Source organism: Diplotaxodon limnothrissa, linkage group LG18, assembly GCF_057381915.1.
Source record: "Diplotaxodon limnothrissa isolate DT_005_m linkage group LG18, D_limnothrissa_male_GT1.1, whole genome shotgun sequence".
Lineage (NCBI taxonomy): Eukaryota > Metazoa > Chordata > Actinopteri > Cichliformes > Cichlidae > Diplotaxodon > Diplotaxodon limnothrissa.
This window is the reverse complement of record NC_140613.1, coordinates 27,934,126-27,956,067: the sequence shown is the minus strand read 5'-3', so window position 1 is coordinate 27,956,067 and position 21,942 is coordinate 27,934,126. Positions and strand designations below refer to the sequence as shown.

The 21,942-nt window shown below is 41.3% G+C and overlaps 2 protein-coding genes and 1 pseudogene across 2 annotated transcripts; 2 read left to right on the top strand and 1 right to left on the bottom strand.

Moving 5' to 3' along the window:
• Nucleotides 1–295: 295 nt before the first annotated feature.
• Nucleotides 296–2,027, top strand: ndufb3 (NADH:ubiquinone oxidoreductase subunit B3). Its single transcript, XM_085378774.1, has 3 exons — nucleotides 296–360; nucleotides 1,552–1,680; nucleotides 1,789–2,027. Exons 2-3 carry the CDS (start codon nucleotides 1,553–1,555, stop codon nucleotides 1,937–1,939), a joined length of 279 nt encoding a protein of 92 aa, XP_085234900.1. The 5' UTR covers nucleotides 296–360; nucleotide 1,552; the 3' UTR covers nucleotides 1,940–2,027.
• Nucleotides 1,372–8,386, bottom strand: LOC146613888 (UDP-glucuronosyltransferase 1A1-like). Its single transcript, XM_085378772.1, has 9 exons — nucleotides 7,686–8,386; nucleotides 5,387–5,450; nucleotides 5,157–5,305; nucleotides 4,175–4,302; nucleotides 3,995–4,088; nucleotides 3,735–3,860; nucleotides 3,573–3,660; nucleotides 3,260–3,479; nucleotides 1,372–2,447 (listed from the first exon to the last, which is right to left on the bottom strand). Exons 1-9 carry the CDS (start codon nucleotides 8,208–8,210, stop codon nucleotides 2,177–2,179), a joined length of 1,665 nt encoding a protein of 554 aa, XP_085234898.1. The 5' UTR covers nucleotides 8,211–8,386; the 3' UTR covers nucleotides 1,372–2,176.
• Nucleotides 8,387–10,662: 2,276 nt separating this feature from the next.
• LOC146613887 (dual specificity protein phosphatase CDC14AB-like) lies at nucleotides 10,663–20,050 on the top strand (annotated as a pseudogene).
• The last annotated feature ends 1,892 nt before the right edge of the window (nucleotides 20,051–21,942 follow it).

Sequence of the window (21,942 nt, the reverse complement as noted above, 5' to 3'; positions counted from 1 at the left end):
GTCTATCTTGCAGCTGGCTGCCAGGAATACAAAAAGAAATTCAGACGATAGTAATTGTTTCAGCATGGTAACACCGCATGTTAATAATAAGTGTCATTAAGTGTAAATATATTTAGATTGTGGATTTATGTAGTTGTTCTGTGTTTGATGTTGAAAATTAATCATATGTTTATAATTAAATAACGTTATTTTGTTGATCACGGGCACCAAACAAAAAAACAAAACAAAACAGCGTGACTTTAAAAGTGAAAAAAAAGCGTTATGGAGTTTTGTCCCTAATGCCGTGCCATAATTTGCCGTATTCCTGCATCAACTGTCGTAACAATTATCCCAGCAGCAGAGGTCACAACAATTGTTCAGGTACCGAATTTATTCCTCTTTAAAATCTTCGGTGTTTCTGTATTACAGTCGTTTGTGTTTCTTTCTCACACCAGGCGACAGGAAAGCAATATTTTCACCAGGGAAGAGGCGTTTGAAAATGTTAGAAGAATTGCAAACAGAAATGCATTGCTAACGTAATGCTAGCCTCCTTGTATGTGTGAAGTTGACGTTTAATTGACATATTATCCTCTAATAGGTCGGTGGGTTTAACCAGACAGGCTACACAGTAATAATGTTGGCTATTTAAAGAGAGTTAATCGCTGATAACTTTGTTCGAGGAAGTGTAAATAGCGAGGTTAACATTTTTGTGTTTGTGTCGTTTAGCCTAGCAGCAAATATGGCTTGTGGGACTGAATAAATACACGGCACTTAAACACATCTTTAATAATTCGGAATTTACTCGATAGTCGTTACAGTCACTAGATTTTATCCTGATGATTCTCGCGCTTTTGTTCCCTTTGTTAAATAAGTCGATAGTGCATAATAATTTTAGTGTGCAATGTAAATAAAGCTTAAATTTTATGACTAACTTTTTATCTACAGCTAAGCACCCTAAAGGGGATGGATAGACAGATAACGGATATTTTATTGATCCCACAGGGGACATGTTTGTGTTACAGCAGCAGGTTATATAATAAACATAGTAAAGTCTACAATAAATAAACAGCATAGGGAAAGTAACACTGCCACAGGCACACAGTGAGCCTTATAGTATGAGATTTTATGTAAAGTTTTATATATACAACAGTGATTAAAAAAACAATAATAAAAAAATTAGGTTAAGTGGATTTTTATTCCTGACAGGCGTGTTTACCTGTCACAGACAGAAAGAGTTACTGTACAGTTTCACAGAGAATGACAGGACTCATTTCCTTAAGCTTATTTGTGGCTTTCATGTAATCATCCTTTGAATACATTAACCATTTGCATGATTACACCCAGATACCAGAAATAAGTTGCAGATTTGGTCACAATGAACTTTGTCCTGTTGTTTTAAAATAAAAGTTCCTCTGTTTGAACATGTTTGTATTAAGTAAGCTGCTGCCATTTGCTGAACCTACTGAAAGTGAGCGTGTTTCATTAAGTAAAACACAGATGACACAAGAAGCAAATCAAAGTCTGCCAGTAAGGTGAAGGTTAAAAAAATGGCCTGTTTGCTTATGTTTCCAGTATGGGAGGTGACCACGGCCACAGCAAGCTCTCCATGCCAGATTGGCGACAGTGGAAGACACAGGGAACGCCACTGGAGTTCACACAGCAGAGGCTGGCTGCACGGGGTCTGAAGGACCCATGGGCACGGTCAGTATTTTTGCCCATGTATGATATATTTCTGACATCTCCTTATATTCTGTGTGATCTGACACTGCTGCCCGTCTTTCTTTCCTGTCACTTTCCCTTTCTCTGCAGCAACGAGGCGTGGAGGTATTCAGGCGGCTTCGCTCGTGCTGTGACTCTGTCAGAAGTTCTGCTGAGAGGATTCAAGTGGGGCTTTGCTGCCTTTACTGTAGCTCTGGCTATAGAGTACACCATGTTCCCTCCAAAGAAGGGTGGCCACTAATGCTCATCATTGCCCCTCAACCCCAGATTATATGTAATGGAATCTAATTATATTCTGTGTTTTCTCTAGATTAAATATCTTTGTGATCACACAAGGCTTCTTAAGTGTATTCAATTAGAATGTAATCAACATTTTGCATTAAGGTTTTATTGATACTGATGTTTTATCAAAACATCCTTTAAACCGTGATGAGAATACAATTACAACATCACAGTACTTCCAGTAAAAAAACTGTCCTTACTCCTGCTTCCACTTTCGTCTCACTTTACGGAAGCATAGCTTCATGCATTTTGCTGTCAGCATTACAAAGACAAGCACCACAGTAGTTAGCAGCACTATTACATCCAGGCTGAAGTACTGGAACCAGTAGAGTTCATGGAGAGTCGATTTGAGATGCTTCGCCCCTTTATGCCGCATCACAAATTCTGTCCAATACACTGAAAGCTCAAGCGGGTCCGACGGCCGATCATTATGAAGATCTGACAGCTTCTTCACGTTCTCTTTGTACCTGAAAACACAGATAAATGGGCAGGTTTTTTTTAAATGACAGTGAGCTGAGTTAGATCATATGTAAAGTTCTTTCAAGAACAGATGGTACAGTGAAGGTTTGTTAGAGTTTTTTATTTTTTGCAATTAATGTGACCACCATCAGGTTTATCTAATTTTAGGACTTGTGTTAATGTGATGTGGACCCAATTGAACAAATGATGACCTTTTATTTACTTAAGAAAAAGTCACTCAATGCATACCTGTGAGGGGGAAAGTAAAAGCCTATACCCTGTTTTAGTTTAAAGCACAGGGATCTGTCCAAGTCTGATATTCAAAACACTCAGAAATACACTGAGGCACAAATAAAGGACATTTCTGAGGACATCAGTAAAAGAGTTTCTGATGCTGAGGCTGGAAAAAATGATAAAAGTCAGGCTGTGCTAATACAGGAAATTCAGGTCCAGTGTTACACTCTTTGGTGTGCATGACCACCAAGGAGTCAACCTCATGTAGCTGCAATCATCACTACACATAGAATAGTCATTTGTGAAATGAGAGGGCAAGTACGTTGGGTTAAGGTCAGAAAGTCTCACTGAGTCTAAAAACCACATGATACACAGGCACCTGGAAAAGTTTTGCATTCAGTTATCTTCAGATGTTTGTGGTGTGCACAGTGGTCCTGCAAATAGAAACCCCTCATGTTCCATAAAGAACCCCCATGACTGTCACCTGCTTGCTAAAGATGTGCTTGTTTGAAAAAAAAAAAAAAACATTTTGTAGACCAAAATGGAAAGTTTTGGTTGAATGTGAGCCGTCTGCTGACTCCCTCACCTGCTGTCATTGATGACCTCCTTCAGCCCCTTCAGAAGAGTTTCTGTATTAATGTCTAAAATGTTCAACACGATTCCTACACCTCTGCTGGCCATCCTCGCAGCGTTGTCCGGCTGATCCCCGTTCAGGGGCACCATCAGCATGGGAACGGCGTGACACAGTCCCTCAAACAGACCATGTGAGCCAGCGTGAGTGATGAATGCACGGGCTCCCGGGTGAGCTACGACACAAAACATGCAGAAATATCAGATGTTATGAGATGTGACACATCAGCGTGCTTCACATTTCAGGATGTGCTGCTGCAGACACACACCTAGCAGGTCATTCTGTGGGACCCATTTCATCATCTTCACATTTTCCGGGACATTGTCAGTAACCTTTCCAGTGTATCTCCATATGACCTGTCATAGTTTTATTGTAGATTAAGATTAGCTGTATTTATTTATAACACAAGATAAGCTGTATGCTGATATACCTTCTGTGGAATCTGTCTGAAGGCCTCCAGAAAGACAGAGGTGATTTCCTCTGGCAGATCTGACACCATGGAGCCCAGAGTGAACACTACAAACCCGTGCTCTCCAGACACCCAGGAATCTAGATCCTGACAAAACACAAACTTACTTAAGTACTTTGCATTTATCACTCTTACCTGATTGGTCTTACAGTCCTACGGTAAGTGGTGTCAATCAGAATGTTCATAAATGCATTTAGAGTCTAAAACTCATAAAGTCTTACTGGGGGCAGAGGATGTTTCACATTGCAATTGATTCCACCAACCAGTACAATATTGGGCATGAGTGGGCGTGGGAAATCCAGCGTGAAGTCATTCCTGTTTAAATACAGCAACAGTTTTTTGGTTTTTTACACTCACGCAGGCAGCAAATGTCAACAATACACAGACGTTCCATGTGTTACCTGAGCAGCCAGATATCAGAGTCTGAAAGCACTTCAGCCACGCCCACGTTCTCTCCAAGGAAGTCACGGGTTATTTGGTCAAAGCGCCAATACAGCAGTTTGCAAAGCAGCGGCTCCACCAATGCCACCTGTGGGTCAGAGGCATTACAGGACAATAATACAGCACCAAAACTGAAGACAGAAAAACTAAGACGTACTGTAATACTAATAACACTGACATACTAGTTTGTCCCAAATGAACCTCATTGTAAGCAGAGATTGACGGTAACGCGTTACTGTAATCCGATGACTTTTTTCAAGTAACGAGTAAATTAAAGCAGTACGATTGCAAAAAAAGCAAGTAGATTACTTTTACTTTTACGCTGTGTTACCGCGTTACTAAAACTTTACATGCTGGAATATGCAGAAAATAGGTTTAAAAGTTAAACACATTTCTTCAAGTCAAACACTCTTGCATATAATTTAATTTTTTTAAAATTAAAATGAATAAAACAAGTTTTAAAAGAGACTTTTTCATTTGATTCGATTTTATAAAATGAAATATTCAGAAAAAAATCAAACGGGGCTGATAGGCTTATTGTTTTATAATGTATTGTTGTGTATCGTGTTTTTAAAAGTAACTAAAAGTACTACTAAAGTAACTCATTACTTTTGAAAATAACAAATCAGTAAAGTAATGGGATTACCTTCATGGAGAAGTGATCAGTAATTAGTAACTAATTATTATTTGCAAGTAACTTGACCGACACTAATTGTAAGGAATAAATAATACTCTCATGACCACAAATGAGGTGAGTATAAAGTATGAAGAGTAATTTAGGAAAGATCATTTGAAGGTACAGCACATATTTCCTTATCAATATGGTCACAAACGAACAGTGTTTTGTTCGTGACCATACATTGTCTGAAAGAAGATTGCAAATAACATTCCTGGAAAAGCTGTGCTTTAAGGCTTGAATATGCTAACTTCCGCCTGGCTCACCAAAGTGTTGATAAATCTCTCTTTGAAACTCATTTTATCCGTGTATCCAGTGAAATAGCGAGGAACGTATGAGGGCGGAGATGGGCAGCCAGCAGACTTCATGTCCAAGTGACACGGTATTCCTCTCAGCAGATTGACAGTAGGGAGACCTGGAAGTGATTGAGTAATGATAGGTGAGAAAATGTGCAGGTGTACAAGCAAACAGATAACCTGAGTGCAGAGGAGCTCACCTAATTTCCGAGCTACTAATGAGCCCATGGGAAGCACGGGATCTGTCAAGACGGCATCAAAGTCCTATAACGTGAAACAGGAAGAAGGTGGAAAAGCAGAGAGGAGTCAATCTTCCACTGTGTGTCAGCACTACACTGTCTTGCATACATGGTTCACACATGGAGGATTTTACAGATTGTAGGTAGAAAGGTATAAAGTGGCTAAACTGGACCTATGATGCTCATTTGAAAGTAGGACAGCATTGCATGATTCACAGTTCAGTTTTTATCCTTTATTGGACCTTTGTGCAGTAGTGATGGGTCGTTCGCGAACGAAATGGCTCTTAGAGCCGGCTCTTTGACGTGAACGACGCGAGCCGGCTCCTTATCGCGAGCCGTCACGTGGGTTTTTTTTTTTCTTTCTCTCACCCTCTCTCTCTCTCTCGCACTTTTTTTCCGCTTCACTTCGCACCTGAGCCTTGTGCTTTATGCTGGGCAGAGGGGGGAGGGGCGGTAGTTACACTCAGTAGCACAGGAACAGAGCCAGAGGGAGAGAGAGAGAGAGAGAAAGAGAGCCAGGGACAACAACGTCACATTAGAAAGGTATAGTAATCATCCACAACTATTTTCGGTTGCAGATGATAAAGGATTCAGAAAGTTTATTCATGCAGACCCATATGACAGAGAATATGCATCTTCTTTTTGTTTTCATATTATAATTTATATTTAATTGTGTTGTGGTTTGAAGTGTTTTGTGTTGTTTTCACTTTAAATTTGTAAAAGGAAAAAGCTGAAAATTTAAATAGTTAAAATTTGAAATGTGAATAGTTGATTTTTGTATTATATGATTTATTTATTACATTTTATGTGGAGTGAAAAAATAAAAGTATATTTACAGTGGCCCCTACAGACAAAGCACATACAAAATTCAAATCACGTACAAACTCTGAAGCACGTACAAACTCCAAAACACGTAAAAACACGTACAAACTCCAAAACACGTAAAAACTCCAAAACACGTACAAAAAACTCAGAAGCACATAAAAACTCAAAACACGTACAAAAGACAACAGAAGTGCTCCAGGATGCTGGGCGCAGTGTTGAGCTTTTGTTACCTAGTGGCTACACAAGCCAGCAAGTACCAACGACCGGATTCGGTGTGTGGTAGTAACAGGTAAATGAACTTTTTTTTAAATTATTTGAATATATATGAGTGCCTGTGTATAAATACACAAACAATACACACATGCTTTCAATTGTGTAATTTAAGTGATCTAGTAGCTCTGCTTTGGAAGTTCAGTTCATGCTAGAAATGTGTTTTGGAGTTTGTACGTGTTTTTTTACGTTAGTAATTCCTTTTGTGCATAATTTTATATTATTGTTAATAATAAATTAATTAAAGCAACAAAACAACCTGAAGAGCCGGTTCGGAGCCGAAAGAGCCGGCTCTTTTTAGTGAGTCGAACCGAAAGAGCCGGATCTCTAAAAAGAGCCGGAAATCCCATCACTATTGTGCAGCCCCCGAGTTCATCATCAGTCTAGCCGAAGCTTTTTTTTATAGCCCCTCCCCCTTTAAGTAAACTTTTTTCCCTCATTGGCTGTTGCTCATAACCAGAAGATTTGAACACCAGGTGCATGCTACGCCAGCCAGTGTTGTACATTTATGTTTGGCATATCTTCTCTCACTGACTTCATCCAAAGTCAAGAGAAGAAAAAGCACTTGCAGAAACAGAGCATTTAGATGTCTACAGTTTACTTGCACATGTACTGACCTGAGCTTTTAAGTTTAATATGAGCATCCACCACTGTTCACATACAGATATGGTAAAAAGAAAGTTCACCTGTTTTCCTGTCTTTGGTTTTACATATTAGGACATAATAAACATCATCTGGTCCTTAAGAGGTTTTAAATAAAGGTCATGGTGTAATATGTTTTACAGTTCATGTGAAGTTGTAGTGGCCCGATTTTGAGACCTGATAAAGCCTATATAGCTTTTAATGTCCTGATGTGTAAAACCTTAGTGTCAGGGTGGGCTGCGTGGCGTGGGTTTTTTATTTTATTTTTTTTCCATGGGTCTATTAATAATAATATACAATTAAAATTTTAGGAACTATACACAGTCAACCACTACAGTTACATTAATAGATGTACAACATGATGAGAATTTGGACTGCCAACTTGTAGAAGAGAACCTCCATCCCAACACTCTTACACAGTATAAGCAAAAGACCCTCCATGTACAATTTGCAAAGCTTGAGCTCCAATGTTGGTTTTGCAGCTGATACCAAAGTTGTGTTCATCTTCTGTATTTGTACTCACCTGCTGGGACAAGTGTGATATGAGACTGGCATTGAAGAGCAGCTTCTCTGCAGTGATGTGCAGAAAATCAGAAATGGCCTGGAACCGTCTGAACCGTTTCTTGATCTTCTCCATGAAAGGCTGTGAGGATTTTTTCATGATGTCTTTGTGTGTGGACATCACAGAGTCGATGTAAGCCTTGTCATAAGGTACAGGATAGGTCAAAGTGTCATAGTGTTTCCCTGGGCCCATTCGTATGGTGGTCTCTGGCATCACCACCGTAACTCTGTGTCCACGGCGACCCATTTCCTGGGCAATGGCTTTAAGACCTATCCAATGACTCCCATCCATGGGCACCACGAGCAGTTTGCCTAAAAACTGTGAAAAACTTGCAGGCTTGGTGTGAGGAAGTTCAGCCTCTTCTGTCTTCAGCTTGTTTTTGGGACTGGACTTTTCTGAACTAGATCCCTTTGTATTATCCACAGCACCAGTTATTTCCATGACCACGTTAAGCAGCAAAAACACAAAGACTCCTGCTGTCCTCATTGTTCTCTCGTCAGTGTACCAACCGCTAATTGAATTGAGCACAGAGAAAGTTTTGGGGGAATGACAAAGGAAACACCCCCTTCCCTGAGCTGTAAACCAGGCTCTTCTCTCTGCAGGCTCCTCTGAATACGTTGTTTAAATTCCTCAGTGAATTAGCAGATTGGATTTGTGTGTGTTCAAAGTCCTTCCTGTTGGGAATCTAGGTGAGAGGAGTAGCCCTGCTAATCTAAAGCAATCAAAGAGTGTCATGTGGCTTTAATGCAGTTTCAAAGGGCAGCGTTATCACAATATTTCCCTCCCCGAAACCAGGGTCAACTATCTGCATCGTTTTAACACAGTTGCACTTCAGTCTTTTTAGTTGGTATCAGACACACAACCCACTAATTTACACATTGAACATTCTAATCAAGACACAAAGAAAAATCACAACAGACTTTGTCATTCAGTATGATCTAAATAATGTTTTAAAGACCACAGTCAACAATAAATAAGTGTGGAAATACAGTACATGTTACAAAGGGAAAAAGGTAGGGTTTGTTGACATTTTAAATTCCAGAGCACACAGAGCTCAATTTGTAAACAGACACAAATGCAAAGGGGGATGCTTGTGCAAAGAGAGACCTGGTCAAATGGTATATGTGCATATAGAGTTGTACACAGTCTACCCAATTTAAGTTGCCAGCATCCACATAGAACTAAAACATAAAATTAACCATGTTAAAAGGCTTTTTTTTAACTTACTGAAACCTAAATGGTTTAAATTTCTGCTGCTTTTTCTGAAACTTCTTTCTCAAACAATAAAACAGAAGCAGAAATAAACTAGAGTCTCGAGGATCATGGAGCAGGTTGCTTGCCCCTGACTTCATTTAAGTTTATTTATATACCCTATATTTCCAAAAGTATTTACTCATCCATCCAAATAATTGAATACTGGTGTTCTAACCACTTCTATAGCCACAGGTTTTGTGCTCCAAATCACAATAGCTGACTCAAGGCACTTTATATTGTAAGGTAATGACCCTACAATAATAGAGAGAAGACCTCAACAATCAGCCAACACCCATAGAACAAGTACATGGCAACAGTGCGAAGTGCAGAACTAGGCTCAAAAATGGGAAGCCATCTGGCATCCACTCATATATATTAGATTCATTGATTATCGACAAGTGTGAGCTCCTCTATCAAAGTAGAAATTTGGGTAGTTTGCTGGTCTGCATAATTCACACACACAATGCCAAGAAGGAAAGACATCAGCAGCAACTGTTGCTGCCCATTACTTTGGGAAGAGGTTTAAGACCATTTTCAAACAATTTGAAGTCCATCATCCTACAGCGAGAAAGATTATTCATAAATGGAAAACCTTCAAGGCAGTTGTCAAAGGAGCTTGCAAAGAAAAGCGTCTGGACTTCTTTAAGTTGCTTGAAGACGTTTCAAGGCAGTTGCCACACTTCCCAGGAGTGGAAGTCACAGCAAGTTTACCCCAAGACTACAATGCTCAGAGACAATGCAAAAGTAAAGTAAGTAAGTAAAGTAAAATTTTATTTATATAGCACATTTCTAGATAAAAGATCACAAAGTGCTTCACAAGGTATAAAACAAAAACAGTCAAAAGTTAACAAAATGCAATTTTAAAAAGATGTGTTTTTAGCTGTTTTTTAAAAGCAGTCACTGAGTCACTGATCTTAAGTTCTGAGGAAGAGAGTTCCACAGTCTGGCGGCCACAGTAGCAAAAGCTCTATCACCCTTGGTTTTCAGTCTTGTATACTGAATAACAAGTAGGCCCTGATCACAAGACCTCAGAGACCTACTAGGGGCATAGGGCTGTAAAAGTTCAATGATGTACGCTGGTGCATGTTCTTGAAGAGGCCGAAGACTGTCTATCTTAATGACAGTACAAAAGGCAGCAAATATATATAGCGCCAAATCACAACAACAGTCACCTCAGGGTGCTTTATTTTGTGAGGTAAAGACGTAAAGGTGAGGTATGAGCCAGTAATAGGAGAAAATGAGCATGCAATAAAGTGGACTTGTTAGGCAGAGTTTGCCATCTGACTTAAAACACTTCAAATCAATTTTTGATGACAGACACAACTAAAAAAATCCTGATCAGATACAGACACATGTACACAATACACACTACTGCTCAAAATTCTTGTTTTAATTATAAATTGACATTTGCTTTAATGTAATATTACATGAAGTTTGCCAGTAATGTTTTCACAGATGTGTTTTTAACCTGACTCCATGTCTGCATTGTGTGGGTGGAAACATCCAGATAAATGTCCCAAGGTTTTCTAACGGAGCATTTTATTATAACCAGATGAACAATGTCACTGACTTCACCTGTCAGTGGGTTTAGTTTTGTGGCTGATTTGTGTGTGTGTTGTTTTTGTGTTGTAATTGTTGAAAGCTCCTATTTGACATCTCTCTCACTGTGTGTTGCAGTTTTTATGCAGACTTTGGGCCCCTCAACCTGGCCATGCTGTACAGATACTGCTGGAAACTCAACAAGAAGCTGAAGGTAATGCAGATGAAGGTCTGTACTTCAGACTCAGGGCTTTGTATGCTGTATAGATATCATTTAGAAAACGCATTACACTCTTATTTTGAAAGGTCTTTGCTCTGATGGTGTGTGTGCACTCCTCTGACAGTAGACGCTTATTTTAAATGTATTAATGCACATGTGCTGTTTTCACTGATTATCATTATTGGTTTATAGTCTTTCACAATGTCTAGAAAGAGACTGGTTCACTAAACCAGCTATGACCAGAAGAAGAGAGCCAATGCTGCTGTTCTCATTGGTGCCTATGCTGTAAATATCATTTCATTTGTCCATCACATCATCTGATTGCCTGTCTGTCTGTCCATTATTAGTTACGTAGTTTAACCTCTGCCCTGTAGGTGATGTATTTGAAGAGAAGCCCAGAAGGTGCCTACAGGACTCTGATAGCAGGAAACAACACAGGCTACATGCCGTTTAGGTACAGGCTGCTGCTTTCTATGAAACAGCACTTCATGCTGGGGCTGTTGTCATTACATTTACTGAGACACTATTCTTCTCTGTCTGTTAAATCTAGCTTAGCTTAGCATAAAGACTGGAAGCAGGGGTAACAAGAAGAAACTCCACCTAGCTGGAAATTATTTGGCGACCTTGGCATGAACGTTCCAGGAAGTCAGGAAACCTCATCAAACCCACACTTTTAAGTTTGGGATGGGAGCATGAGGGTGGGAATGGATGTTTGTATCTGTGTGTGCCTGTATGTCTGTGTCTATATGTCAGGTTGGGTGTCAGGCGCCACCTCTCTGGGGACATCTCAGGCCCTCCAAGGTTTGGAGGCCTATCTCCCCCTACCACCACTTCCCCTGCCAGTGGCGGACCCCCTCAGACATCGGTGCGTTGGTGGTTCTTTGTGTCCGGGGATGGGCGTCCAGGTACACACCGGCTCACTCCTTGGCGGCCGCTTATCGGGGCCTGGAGCCTGGGGCTCGCTCGGGACACTTCGGAGGTGGGGTGCCCCCGGCCTCTCGGCCTGGGGCTCGGTCACTCAGGCGCGGCTGGCTGCCGGCGGAGCTCACGGGCGCGTCACTGCAACTCCCCCTGGCTTCTGCTCCGCGGCTGCTGAGTGAGCCCTCATCTGGGACTCTCCTCAGCTCTTTCTGGGACAGTGGCGCGGCTGCCCCTCTGTTGGTCTTCCTTGGTCTCTTGTGTTCTGGGGGCCTCTGGATGTCTGGAGTTTTGATCTCCTCCACACCTGCTTCACGCCCTGGAGGACGGGGCTGTGGCCCCCCCACACCCTCTAGCAGATTATTACATGAAGGAACCTTTTAAAAAAACAAAAAACAAGCGCGTCCATGCTCACAGGTGTACACACGGGTGATCACACCCACAAACTACACCCTTTTTGGCTCCTACCTCAAAGCACACTGTGTTCTGTTGATCTTATGTGCTGCACAATAATGTTTAACATTTAGTATTTACTGTCATATTCCCATATATCATTGTGATGTTGTTTATTCTATTACTCTTGTTCTCTTCTGCTTGTTTTCTTTTTTCTTTCTCAGCAGGTGATCCAGGTGATTGATATATGCATTTTTTTTTCTCTGCCCGTTCTGTTGGTTTTTGTCTTTTGCCCTTCTCCCCCGTCCCTCTTCTCAGCTGTTTCTCTTTCCCTCTTTCTTTCTCCCCTTCTTTCCCCCAGTCAAGTCTGTCCCGTATTCAGTAAGTGAAAATAAAATAAACAATAAAAGGTGAATCAAATGGACCATTACGGCAAGGCTGGGATGGTCAGTTTGGTAAAGTAAATCCGTTGGGCATCTTTCTTTGCCTTTAGACAACAATTCTGATGGCAAAAGAGCCAAACGGGACAGGCCAAAAAAAAAAAAAAAAAAAAAAAAAAAAAAGTTTGGGATGGGAACATTTTCCCGTATTATTGTAGGGTTTTTACTGCTGTTGTGATTTGGCACTATATAAATAAAACTGAATTCAGAAATTTGAAAGAATTGTTAACAGTTTATGAGCTCTTAGTGAGCTTTAGCGGTGCCAGTTGGTTGATTTCATTCATCTAGACTGAGCTAAGAACGTGTTTCCCCCCATTCCCAGTCCTGAGCTCAGCTCAGCTAAACAGGTGCTGCTTAGTTTTTACACTCTTAGTGATGGTTTATGTTTATTTACAGTGCAAACAAGTCTGAGACCATATGTGAACAGATATGATCTGAACCCTATCCTATTATAAAAGCTTTTGTTTATAACTACACTACTATTACTGTATTCCTTTCACTGTGTGTGTGTGTGTGTGTGTGTGTGTGTGTGTGTGTGTGTGTGTGTGTGTGTGTGTGTGTGTGTGTGTGTGTGAGTGCTCATTTAACCTCACCGTCCTAGACTGCTTACAAGGAATCCACAAGGTAGCAACAACGTCTAACACAGATGATTTTAGTAAAATTAAAATGACACTTATTAATTTTCATTTTGGTCATACCTCATTTCAATGCAAAAATCCCTGTTTGAGCCACATTTGACATTGTTCTCCTCCTATTCTGTAACAACAGTAATTGAATTCAGTTTTATTCATAGCACTAATTCTAAGCAACAGTTACTTCAAGGTACTTTAACTTATAAGGTAAAGACCCTACAGCACTGCAGAAGTATACACTTGGCAACAGTGGGAAGGAAAAACTCCCTTCCAACAGGACGAAACCTCCAACAGAACCAGGTCTAAGGAGGCAGCAATTCACTGTGACTGGTTATGGGTGAGGCGTAAGCGAAGAGAGCAGAGAGAACTACAAAGGAGTTTAATAATTACTAATGATTAAATACTTCAGTGATGTACAAACACACAGGAATTGAAAACAAACGACTAAAGAAGAAATAGCCAGTGCATCAACGTGTCTTTTAGACCCCATTCCTACAAAATTGCTCAAAGTCCTGCCATTAATTAATTAGATTGAAGCTTCTTAATTGCTTCAATCTTAAATATGATCAACCTATCTCTAATAATCGGCTATGTACCACAGGCCTTCAAGCTAGCTGTAGTTAAACCTTTACTCAAAAAGCATCTCTAGACCCAGCAGCCTTAGCTAATTATAGGCCAATCTCCAACCTTCCTTTCATATCAAACATCCTTGAAAGAGTAGTTGTCAAACAGCTAACAGATCATCTGCAGAGGAATGGTTTATTTGAAGAGTTTCAGTCAGGTTTCAGAGCTCAGCACAGCACAGAAACAGCTTTAGTGAAGGTTACAAATGATCTTCTTATGGCCTCTGACAGTGGACTCATCTCTGTGCTTGTCCTGCTAGACCTTAGTGCAGCATTCGATACTGTCGACCATAATATCCTATTAGAGCGATTAGAACATGCTGTAGGTATTACAGGTACTGCGCTGCAGTGGTTTGTATCATATCTATCTAATAGACTCCAATTTGTGCATGTAAATGGAGAGTCATCTTCACACACTGAGGTTAATTATGGAGTTCCACAGGGTTCAGTGCTAGGACCAATTCTGTTTACATTATACATGCTTCCCTTAGGCAGCATCATTAGAAGACATAGCATACATTTTCACTGCTATGCAGATGACACCCAGCTCTATCTGTCCATGAAGCCAGATAACACACACCAATTAGTTAAACTGCAGGAATGTCTTAAAGACATAAAGACCTGGATGGCCGCTAACTTTCTGCTTCTTAATTCAGATCAAACTGAGGTTATTGTACTCGGCCCTGAAAAGCTTAGAAATATGGTATCTAACCAGATTCTTACTCTGGATAGCATTACCTTGGCCTCCAGTAACGCTGTGAGGAACCTTGGAGTCATTTTTGACCAGGATATGTCCTTCAACGCACATATTAAACAAATATGTAAGACTGCTTTCTTCCATTTGCGCAACATCTCTAAAATTAGAAATATCCTGTCTCAAAGTGACGCTGAAAAACTAGTTCATGCATTTATTACTTCCAGGCTGGACTACTGCAATTCATTATTATCAGGATGTCCAAAAAACTCACTGAAAAGCCTTCAGTTAATCCAAAATGCTGCAGCAAGAGTCCTGACAGGGACTAGAAAGAGAGAGCAGATTTCTCCAGTATTGGCTTCCCTTCATTGGCTTCCTGTTAAATCCAGAATTCAAAATCCTGCTCTTCACATACAAGGTCTTAAATAATCAGGCCCCATCTTATCTTAATGACCTTTTAGTACCATATCACCCTATTAGAGCACTTCGCTCTCGCTCTGCAGGCTTACTTGTTGTTCCTAGAGTATTTAAAAGTAGAATGGGACCAGGTGACCCTGAATCCTCCCTTAGTTATGCTGCAATAGGTGTAGGCTGCTGGGGGATTCCCATGATGCACTGGGTGTTTCTTCTTCACTTACTTCTCTGCGCTGAATCATACTTGTTATTAATCTCACACTGTCTTCACAGTGTGTCTTTGGTCCTGTCTCCGTCCCCTCAGCCCCTCAGCAGTCAGTCAGATTGCCGCCCCTCCCTGAGCCTGGTTCTGGTGACACATGTGTTTCTGTTAAAAACGAGTTTTTCCTTCCCACTGTCACCAGTGTGTCTGCTCATAGTTGTGGTCTGATTATGTTTCCTCTGTATAACTGTAGGGTCTTTACCGTACAATATTAACTGCCCTGAGGTGACTTTGTTGTGATTTGGTGCTAAAAAAAAACTGAATTGAACTGAATCTGTGAAACCACTGCAGAGTTGTATGCTCTGAGTGCTTTTGTTGTGAAAATCTGTTTCTGCTCTTTTCCTCTGCAGGCATTACAACATGGTTTCCTGGATTTTGAAAGGTTCAGTGCAGAAGAATATGAACATTATGAGGTAACAGACTGCAGAGTGCTGACTGTTCTACAGGTCTATATCAATGAAAACAGGACCAGGATACCGTAAGAAATAAATAACGTACGGTTGTTATTCATCCAATTAATTTGCAGTGCTGTTAGTAACACAGTCAGGGCCAACCAAGGGCTCGTACAGTGCATGTCCAGGCCTGCGTTGGTGCACGCTGTATTTCCTCAGTTTCTCAGTTAGATTGATCCATAACTCACCCCGTCCAAGTGATAGACAGTCAGTGAGTACCACCTCAGTGAAGTAAAAGTCAGCTCACCTGTGTCCACTACAACAAAACTGATTTCGAATGAAAGGTAAAAGCCCCCCAAAACAGACTGTATGTGTTCATTACTGCAGTGGTGGTATAATTAAGGTGTTCTGGAGCCAATGTTTTTAACTGATATGTCGCTAACCTCTATCACAGTCTTTCTTTCCTTTCTTTTTGTGCTTTTAGCGAGTTGAAAATGGAGATATGAACTGGATCGTTCAGTAGCCCTCATTCTCGTGGTAAGATAAAAAATGGTGAGTCAGAATCTCAAAGCTAAAAGCTAAAAGCATGCCTCCAAACAACATCAGTGCTCATGTTGCTTGGCCTGACAGAAGGCCTCTGCAGCCCCTCAGTGCCTGCACGTCCTGAAACAGCTGAGAAGAGCTAACCTTACCCTGCTGTCTTCTGATGGCGTGTATTGTTTCCTGCTTAGTGCTGTCATGTGTGAGTTGTCATGTTGTTACGGCTGGATTAGATGAGCCTGAACCCTGCAGTGGCTCGGGGTTTCCCATGATGCACTCATGCTTCTTCATCACTCAGCTCTTTTTAATTTGTGTATTTACACCACTTTGCACGTAGTTATTATTCACCTCTGGCTCTCTTCCAGTCTATCTCTTGTCCTGTTGTCCTCCCCTCACCCCGACCACATGTGGCAGATTGCCCCCCCTCCCTTAGCCTGGTTCTTGTTAAAAGGGAGTTTTCCTTTTCCACTGTCAGCAGGTGCTTGGGGCCGTTCGATTGTTGGGGTTTTCTCTGTATTTAATGTCTTTACCTTACAACATAAATCAGTTGACACTACATCATTGAATCTTATTTTACGTTTGCATTAAGAGACAGTACTTGCATTAAAAACAGACCCTCGCTGATTGAAACGTATGATGGAACTCAGTTATTGTTGATTCTGTCTCCAGGTTATCCCCTTCACACACCCGATGCATACTTCTCATACTTTTGCCAAAATGACGTAACGACCGTGGTTCGTCTGAACAGGAAGTTGTATGATGGCAGGCGGTTTGAGGATGCAGGATTTGAACACCACGACCTCTTCTTTCTTGATGGGACCACGCCCTCTGACCTCATCGTCAGACGCTTTCTGCATGTGTGTGAATGTACAGACGGGGCAGTGGCAGTGCACTGTAAAGGTAGGACTGCAAGTGTTTATGTATGTTTAATTGATGTCATTTATTTCTTTTATCTTAACTTTGTCTCTTTAAACACTTCATCCATTTACAGCTGGATTAGGCCGCACGGGGACTCTGATTGGCTGCTACCTTCCGGTTTACTGCAGCCTAGGCGATTGCTTGGATCAGAATCTGCAGACCTGGATCTATCATCGGTCCACAGCAAAACTTCTTAGAAGAGTGAGTTTGTGCCTCAGCTGTGACCGCTCAAACCAAACGGTCCAATTTCCGTGACTCCAAAGGTCTCAGTCGGAGACAATCATTAACCTTTAGTGCCGTTCATGAAGGTACAGAAGTAATGCTTTCCATATGATGTGCACACAGACACGTCTGCAACACTTCATTAGGATAATGTGCCCTGTCACAAAACACAAGCAGACGGCAACTTCACCTCCAAGGTGCACGGAGAAGGCAAAGCTCTGATGAGGTGAAGACTCCAGTGACAGAGTATTAGGGAACAATAACGTGTTAGTGGCCTTCATCAGGGTCATTGCGTTTACCTGTGAAGGTGTGATTGGTCCACTTGGATCTTTTTCTGTTTCCAGTTTTTTTTATTTAAACACAAACTGTTTGACATTTTGCAATGACCCAAAAGGCGTTGGTCACTGAGTACAGCTGTTCACTAATACTTCGAGTGTCGCTGGAGTCTTCACACAAAGCACAAGTAGATCAGGAAGGGTTTGAGGTGTCACCTTGGCCTTCAACTTCGGCAGATCTCAATCTCATCGAGCATCTGTGAGATGTGCTGGACAAACAAGGCCCGTCTGTCCTTAGGCTGTGGCATCTATTGCTGTTACCACACAAGATGTTTCTCCATGCTGAGGTCATGGTTGGAGCATGCTGGAAATGTAGTAAAAGTTAGAAGAGAAGCAAAAGGTGGAGGTCAGGGTGAGGCATTCCCCAGTGTGCCCATGTGCAGCTGGTGGTGGTGGTGACTGCAGCAGTGGGAAACTGGTGGATGATAAATCAAATGTAATTTTAAAAAAGCCTGAAAACTGTGTTACTGCTGCAGACTGCAGTCACAGTGTTCAGCTGCAGCTTGTTTCTCTCCTCAGCTCTGGACGCACACTTCCTCCTTACGCCACAGTAGTGCTCTGTTGCTAATGGCTACTAGCTTTGTGTGTCTACTTACACGCTAAACCAGGATGTTGAATGTTATACCTGCTAAACATAATATCACAGTTAGTTTGTGGCGTGTGTTTGATGTTTGTGTGCAGGAAGCAGCACAGTTTGTGGGTTCAGAGTGACGTGCATCGGTCTAAACAGCTGGTCCAACAGAGACTGAGTCAGCAGCAGCAGCTGCAGCAACAGCAGCTTCACCGCTCTGACTCTGTGCAGGGAGGGAACAGGAGGCAGTGTCCTCGCTGCTTTCCAGCATGGATGACCTGTCAATCAACACTGTGCTCTGCAAGTCATATAGCTTGGATGAGGTCAGCGGTGTGACTTCATAGCATCAACATGACCTTTTTTAATGGTTACTGCAGAATTCAAACAGGCTACTGAGTTATGATCACAATGTTGTGTTTTCATGCTGCTAATTGTGTCTTTCTTTCTGTGTCTGTCCAGAATAACTGCAAAGAAGTCAGTCTGACACAGGGAGACAAACTGAGAGCACTGAAGGGAAAACGCCCACCGAGATCAGCGTCATCCTGCTCAAGGTACCAATTGCTGTAATTTAATTTACGATAAATGGTTATTGTGGTCAGTGCAAGAGACACGTTGAGAATTAGCTCAAACGCTGGACACAAAGTTTCTATTAACAAGGAGATATAATAGACACCAATATGTTTTTGTGGATGTCAGAAAACAAGTACATACAGTAAGTGACTCTGTTGTCGAATGCTACAAAGAACGCATGCTTTGTTTGCACGCTGTCTAACAGACAGACTGGACTGAATGAAATCATGCTGTGTTCTCATCTGTGCAGTGTAAATGTTGTGTATAACCTGCTCGAGCTGATGTATCCTTTTTTGTTCTTTGGTTAAACTGGAACCTAAATGCAACAAGAGAAGTTGTTGTCTTTTGGATACTTTAGTTAATTATGAGTGAGATTAAGATTATGGAGGTTGTCAGAGTATTCCTTCTACTGCCTGACAGTGTCCTCAGTTGGAGTCAGCAGGCCTCCATCTTTACTGTACACCGTGTTGGTAGAGCACCACTTCCCCCTCCTGACGGTTTGCCAGAATCCCTCCTACTACGCCCAAGTTTTTGCTGCAGCTGCAGCCTGAGCTGCGTTTCGATTGGCCTGCCCGCTGCCTCTGCTCTCCACCCTTGGCTGCCGCCAGACACACAATCAGTAGATAATACCTCTGCTCATTACAGTTTTTGTTTTGGTCCCTGAATCCACGGCCTAAATATATAAGATAAATAAGATGCTGCCATAGTTCAAGAAACATTTTGTAAAAAGTAAATAGTTACAAATCGGGGATATGGGAGCTGCGGCAAAAAGAAACAAAAGTGAAGGACGACCACGAACCAAACTCACAACGTGCTTCCGGCTTCTCCTGTAAACTAACATCACTAAACTGCTAACCTGACACAACCAAGAACTGGGCTACTTCCACATGAGTTAAATCGAGGTACCTCCAACACGTTGAAGCGTATTTGTATTTTGTCTTGTCTCTTGTACAGAGTGTATGTGCAGATGTTGATTCCTGCAGTGAGCGTAGAAATCATCAGAAGAATTTTTAGAGAAATTGTTCGCTGTGCTTGTTTTTGTGAAGGATCAAGGTTAGTATTTGCTCTTGGATCACACACACACACACAAATATGATGTGTTCTTGTTTTCTGTGTCAGGTTAAACCTGTCCAAGACTTCACACTGCTCCATCCTCCCTCCCCCGAAGCCCTCCAAAGTCCACCTTTCCCTCACCCCCTCTTCTACTAAAAAGCTGAGATGAAGTTCCTCTACCACCACTGCTCCGCAGATCAGGAGGTTGGTGTCTGTGCTTTTGTTCCTTATTAGAAGAACATTATAATAAAACCAATATAAAATGTGATGTGCTGATGTCTCCACAGTCCCTTCAGCCTCACTTTGTTCAGCACCAGGCCAGCACTGATTCACTGACTTCACACTTGGGACGTTCTGGTTATGAATCAGCCCAGCTGATGATGGACTCGCTGGAAACTGGATTAGCTCTCTTGCACGTTTAATAGGCTGTAAATCCTTTTTTAGCCCCAATAACTACTTTTCGTTTTGACAGACAGAGCCAACAGTTTGTCACCACTTTAACTGGTCACGTGGCCCATTCTGTGATGAAAGGACTGACACCGTAAATCATCACGTCTCTTGGGTATAGCAGGCAGGTAACTGTAAAAAACTGCTGCTGCATGTTGCATATATAACATCTGCTAGATGCTGAATGTCCGTTGTCACAATCATTTTGCTGGAAGCAAAGGACACGTGCAGGTGCAAAGACCAAACAACGCTAACAGGAAATAAAAGGTTGTGGCCCAAGGACTGAGTCAGACCATCGCCAAGAACAGTTTGGGTGCTTCTGATAAACGGCTGCTGCCATTTGTTCATCCAAAGTTCAGAACCACAGGATGTAGACGGCCTGAAGCAACGTCTTGGTTGTGGAAACACAGACCTTTAAAAGTCGTACCAAAATCCACCCCTTAAACTTTGGCAGATCACAGGTTTCTTGGCTGCACATGATGGACCTAGCTTATTTGGCAAGTTGTTGTAATGTTGTCTCCTCATTTTCAGTACTTTAGTAACCTGGTTGGGTTAGAGAACCATAGCAAACCACATCTTTTGTAAGAGATTGGTGCACATTGTTCAAGAATTAACAACTGGACACAAAATTGTCTTGCAAGACCAAGAGTGATACACTGTTTCTGCTATAGATGTTATTTATATTTTCCAAGACAATTTCATCGATAAAGTATGACAAACTTATATTTGTTGGTCTTTTACGGTTCTACTAATGCAGAGCGAGGGACACAAAGCCACGACATGCTTATAATGCACTTTGAAAACCTCTGAGCACACATGCTAGCAATAAAAGACACAAAGAGTCATTAGAGGAAATCAATTAAATGAAGACAGATTCTGATGTTTCATACATGTCAAACGTATCAGACTGAACACGGCACACACACTTTATTTCACAGGTTCTAACATGAAAGTCATTCATATTCATGCACTGAATTTGTCAACAGTACTTTGGCAAAAGACAAATATTTTGAAGGAAATCCTACATAAAGCAAATTCACTATGTTCAGCTTTGCACTATTTTTTTCTAGCAGTAAAATTCTTAATATGCAAATGATGTTCATCTTTGAGCATGTTGTTGCTGTCATACTTTCCTGTATCTGAATGTGTTTCAGACTGTGTGACAGCAGCTGAGATGTGCTGTCTGATTGGTAGTTTACTCCAAAGGAGGAAAACCAGTCAGTAGTGACACAGTTTGAGATGATGGCTAACGGTAGTGTGAAGTGCTAAACTCAACAATAAAGTCCAAGTAATGACGAGATAATGACTCATGCTTCTCTTTGTTATTATCACACTGTCATTGTTTCATAACCTTCACTGAAAGTCACCTGACACAAACTGCTGTGGGATGCTGAGACTGTGGATTCCATGTGCTTGGTATGATTTTGGGAATTTAATGACCAAAACATCAGAAATAACTGAGGCAACTCTATAAGGGAATCCCCTCTGTTGACACTGTACTGAGTCAAAAGTATACGGAACTGAGTTACATGGATTACCTGCACATACACTGACCTACGTATATGAAACACTACATGTCTGAAACAGTACTGTACGTATATTACCAAAATAAGGAAAAGCATAATAGGGCCTCTTAAATTAAAATTCTGGCTGTATGTAGACCTTACTGTAGTTAAGTTAAATAGGTCCTCTATAGTATCCAAATCATTGTCTGGTTGGGACACTTATTGTACTGTCAGGTGCAGAGATGGGATTACTTTTAATCTGATTACTTTCTTCAA

Coding starts and splice junctions, on each gene's coding strand:
- ndufb3 (XM_085378774.1), top strand. CDS start 1,553: ATGGGAGGTGACCACGGCCACAGCAAGCTCTCCATGCCAGATTGGCGA. Junction 1,681..1,788: donor CTGAAGGACCCATGGGCACG/GTCAGTATTTTT, acceptor CTTTCTCTGCAG/CAACGAGGCGTGGAGGTATT.
- LOC146613888 (XM_085378772.1), bottom strand. CDS start 8,210: ATGAGGACAGCAGGAGTCTTTGTGTTTTTGCTGCTTAACGTGGTCATG. Junction 4,089..4,174: donor TCTGATATCTGGCTGCTCAG/GTAACACATGGA, acceptor GTATTTAAACAG/GAATGACTTCACGCTGGATT. Junction 3,480..3,572: donor CCCACAGAATGACCTGCTAG/GTGTGTGTCTGC, acceptor TTTGTGTCGTAG/CTCACCCGGGAGCCCGTGCA.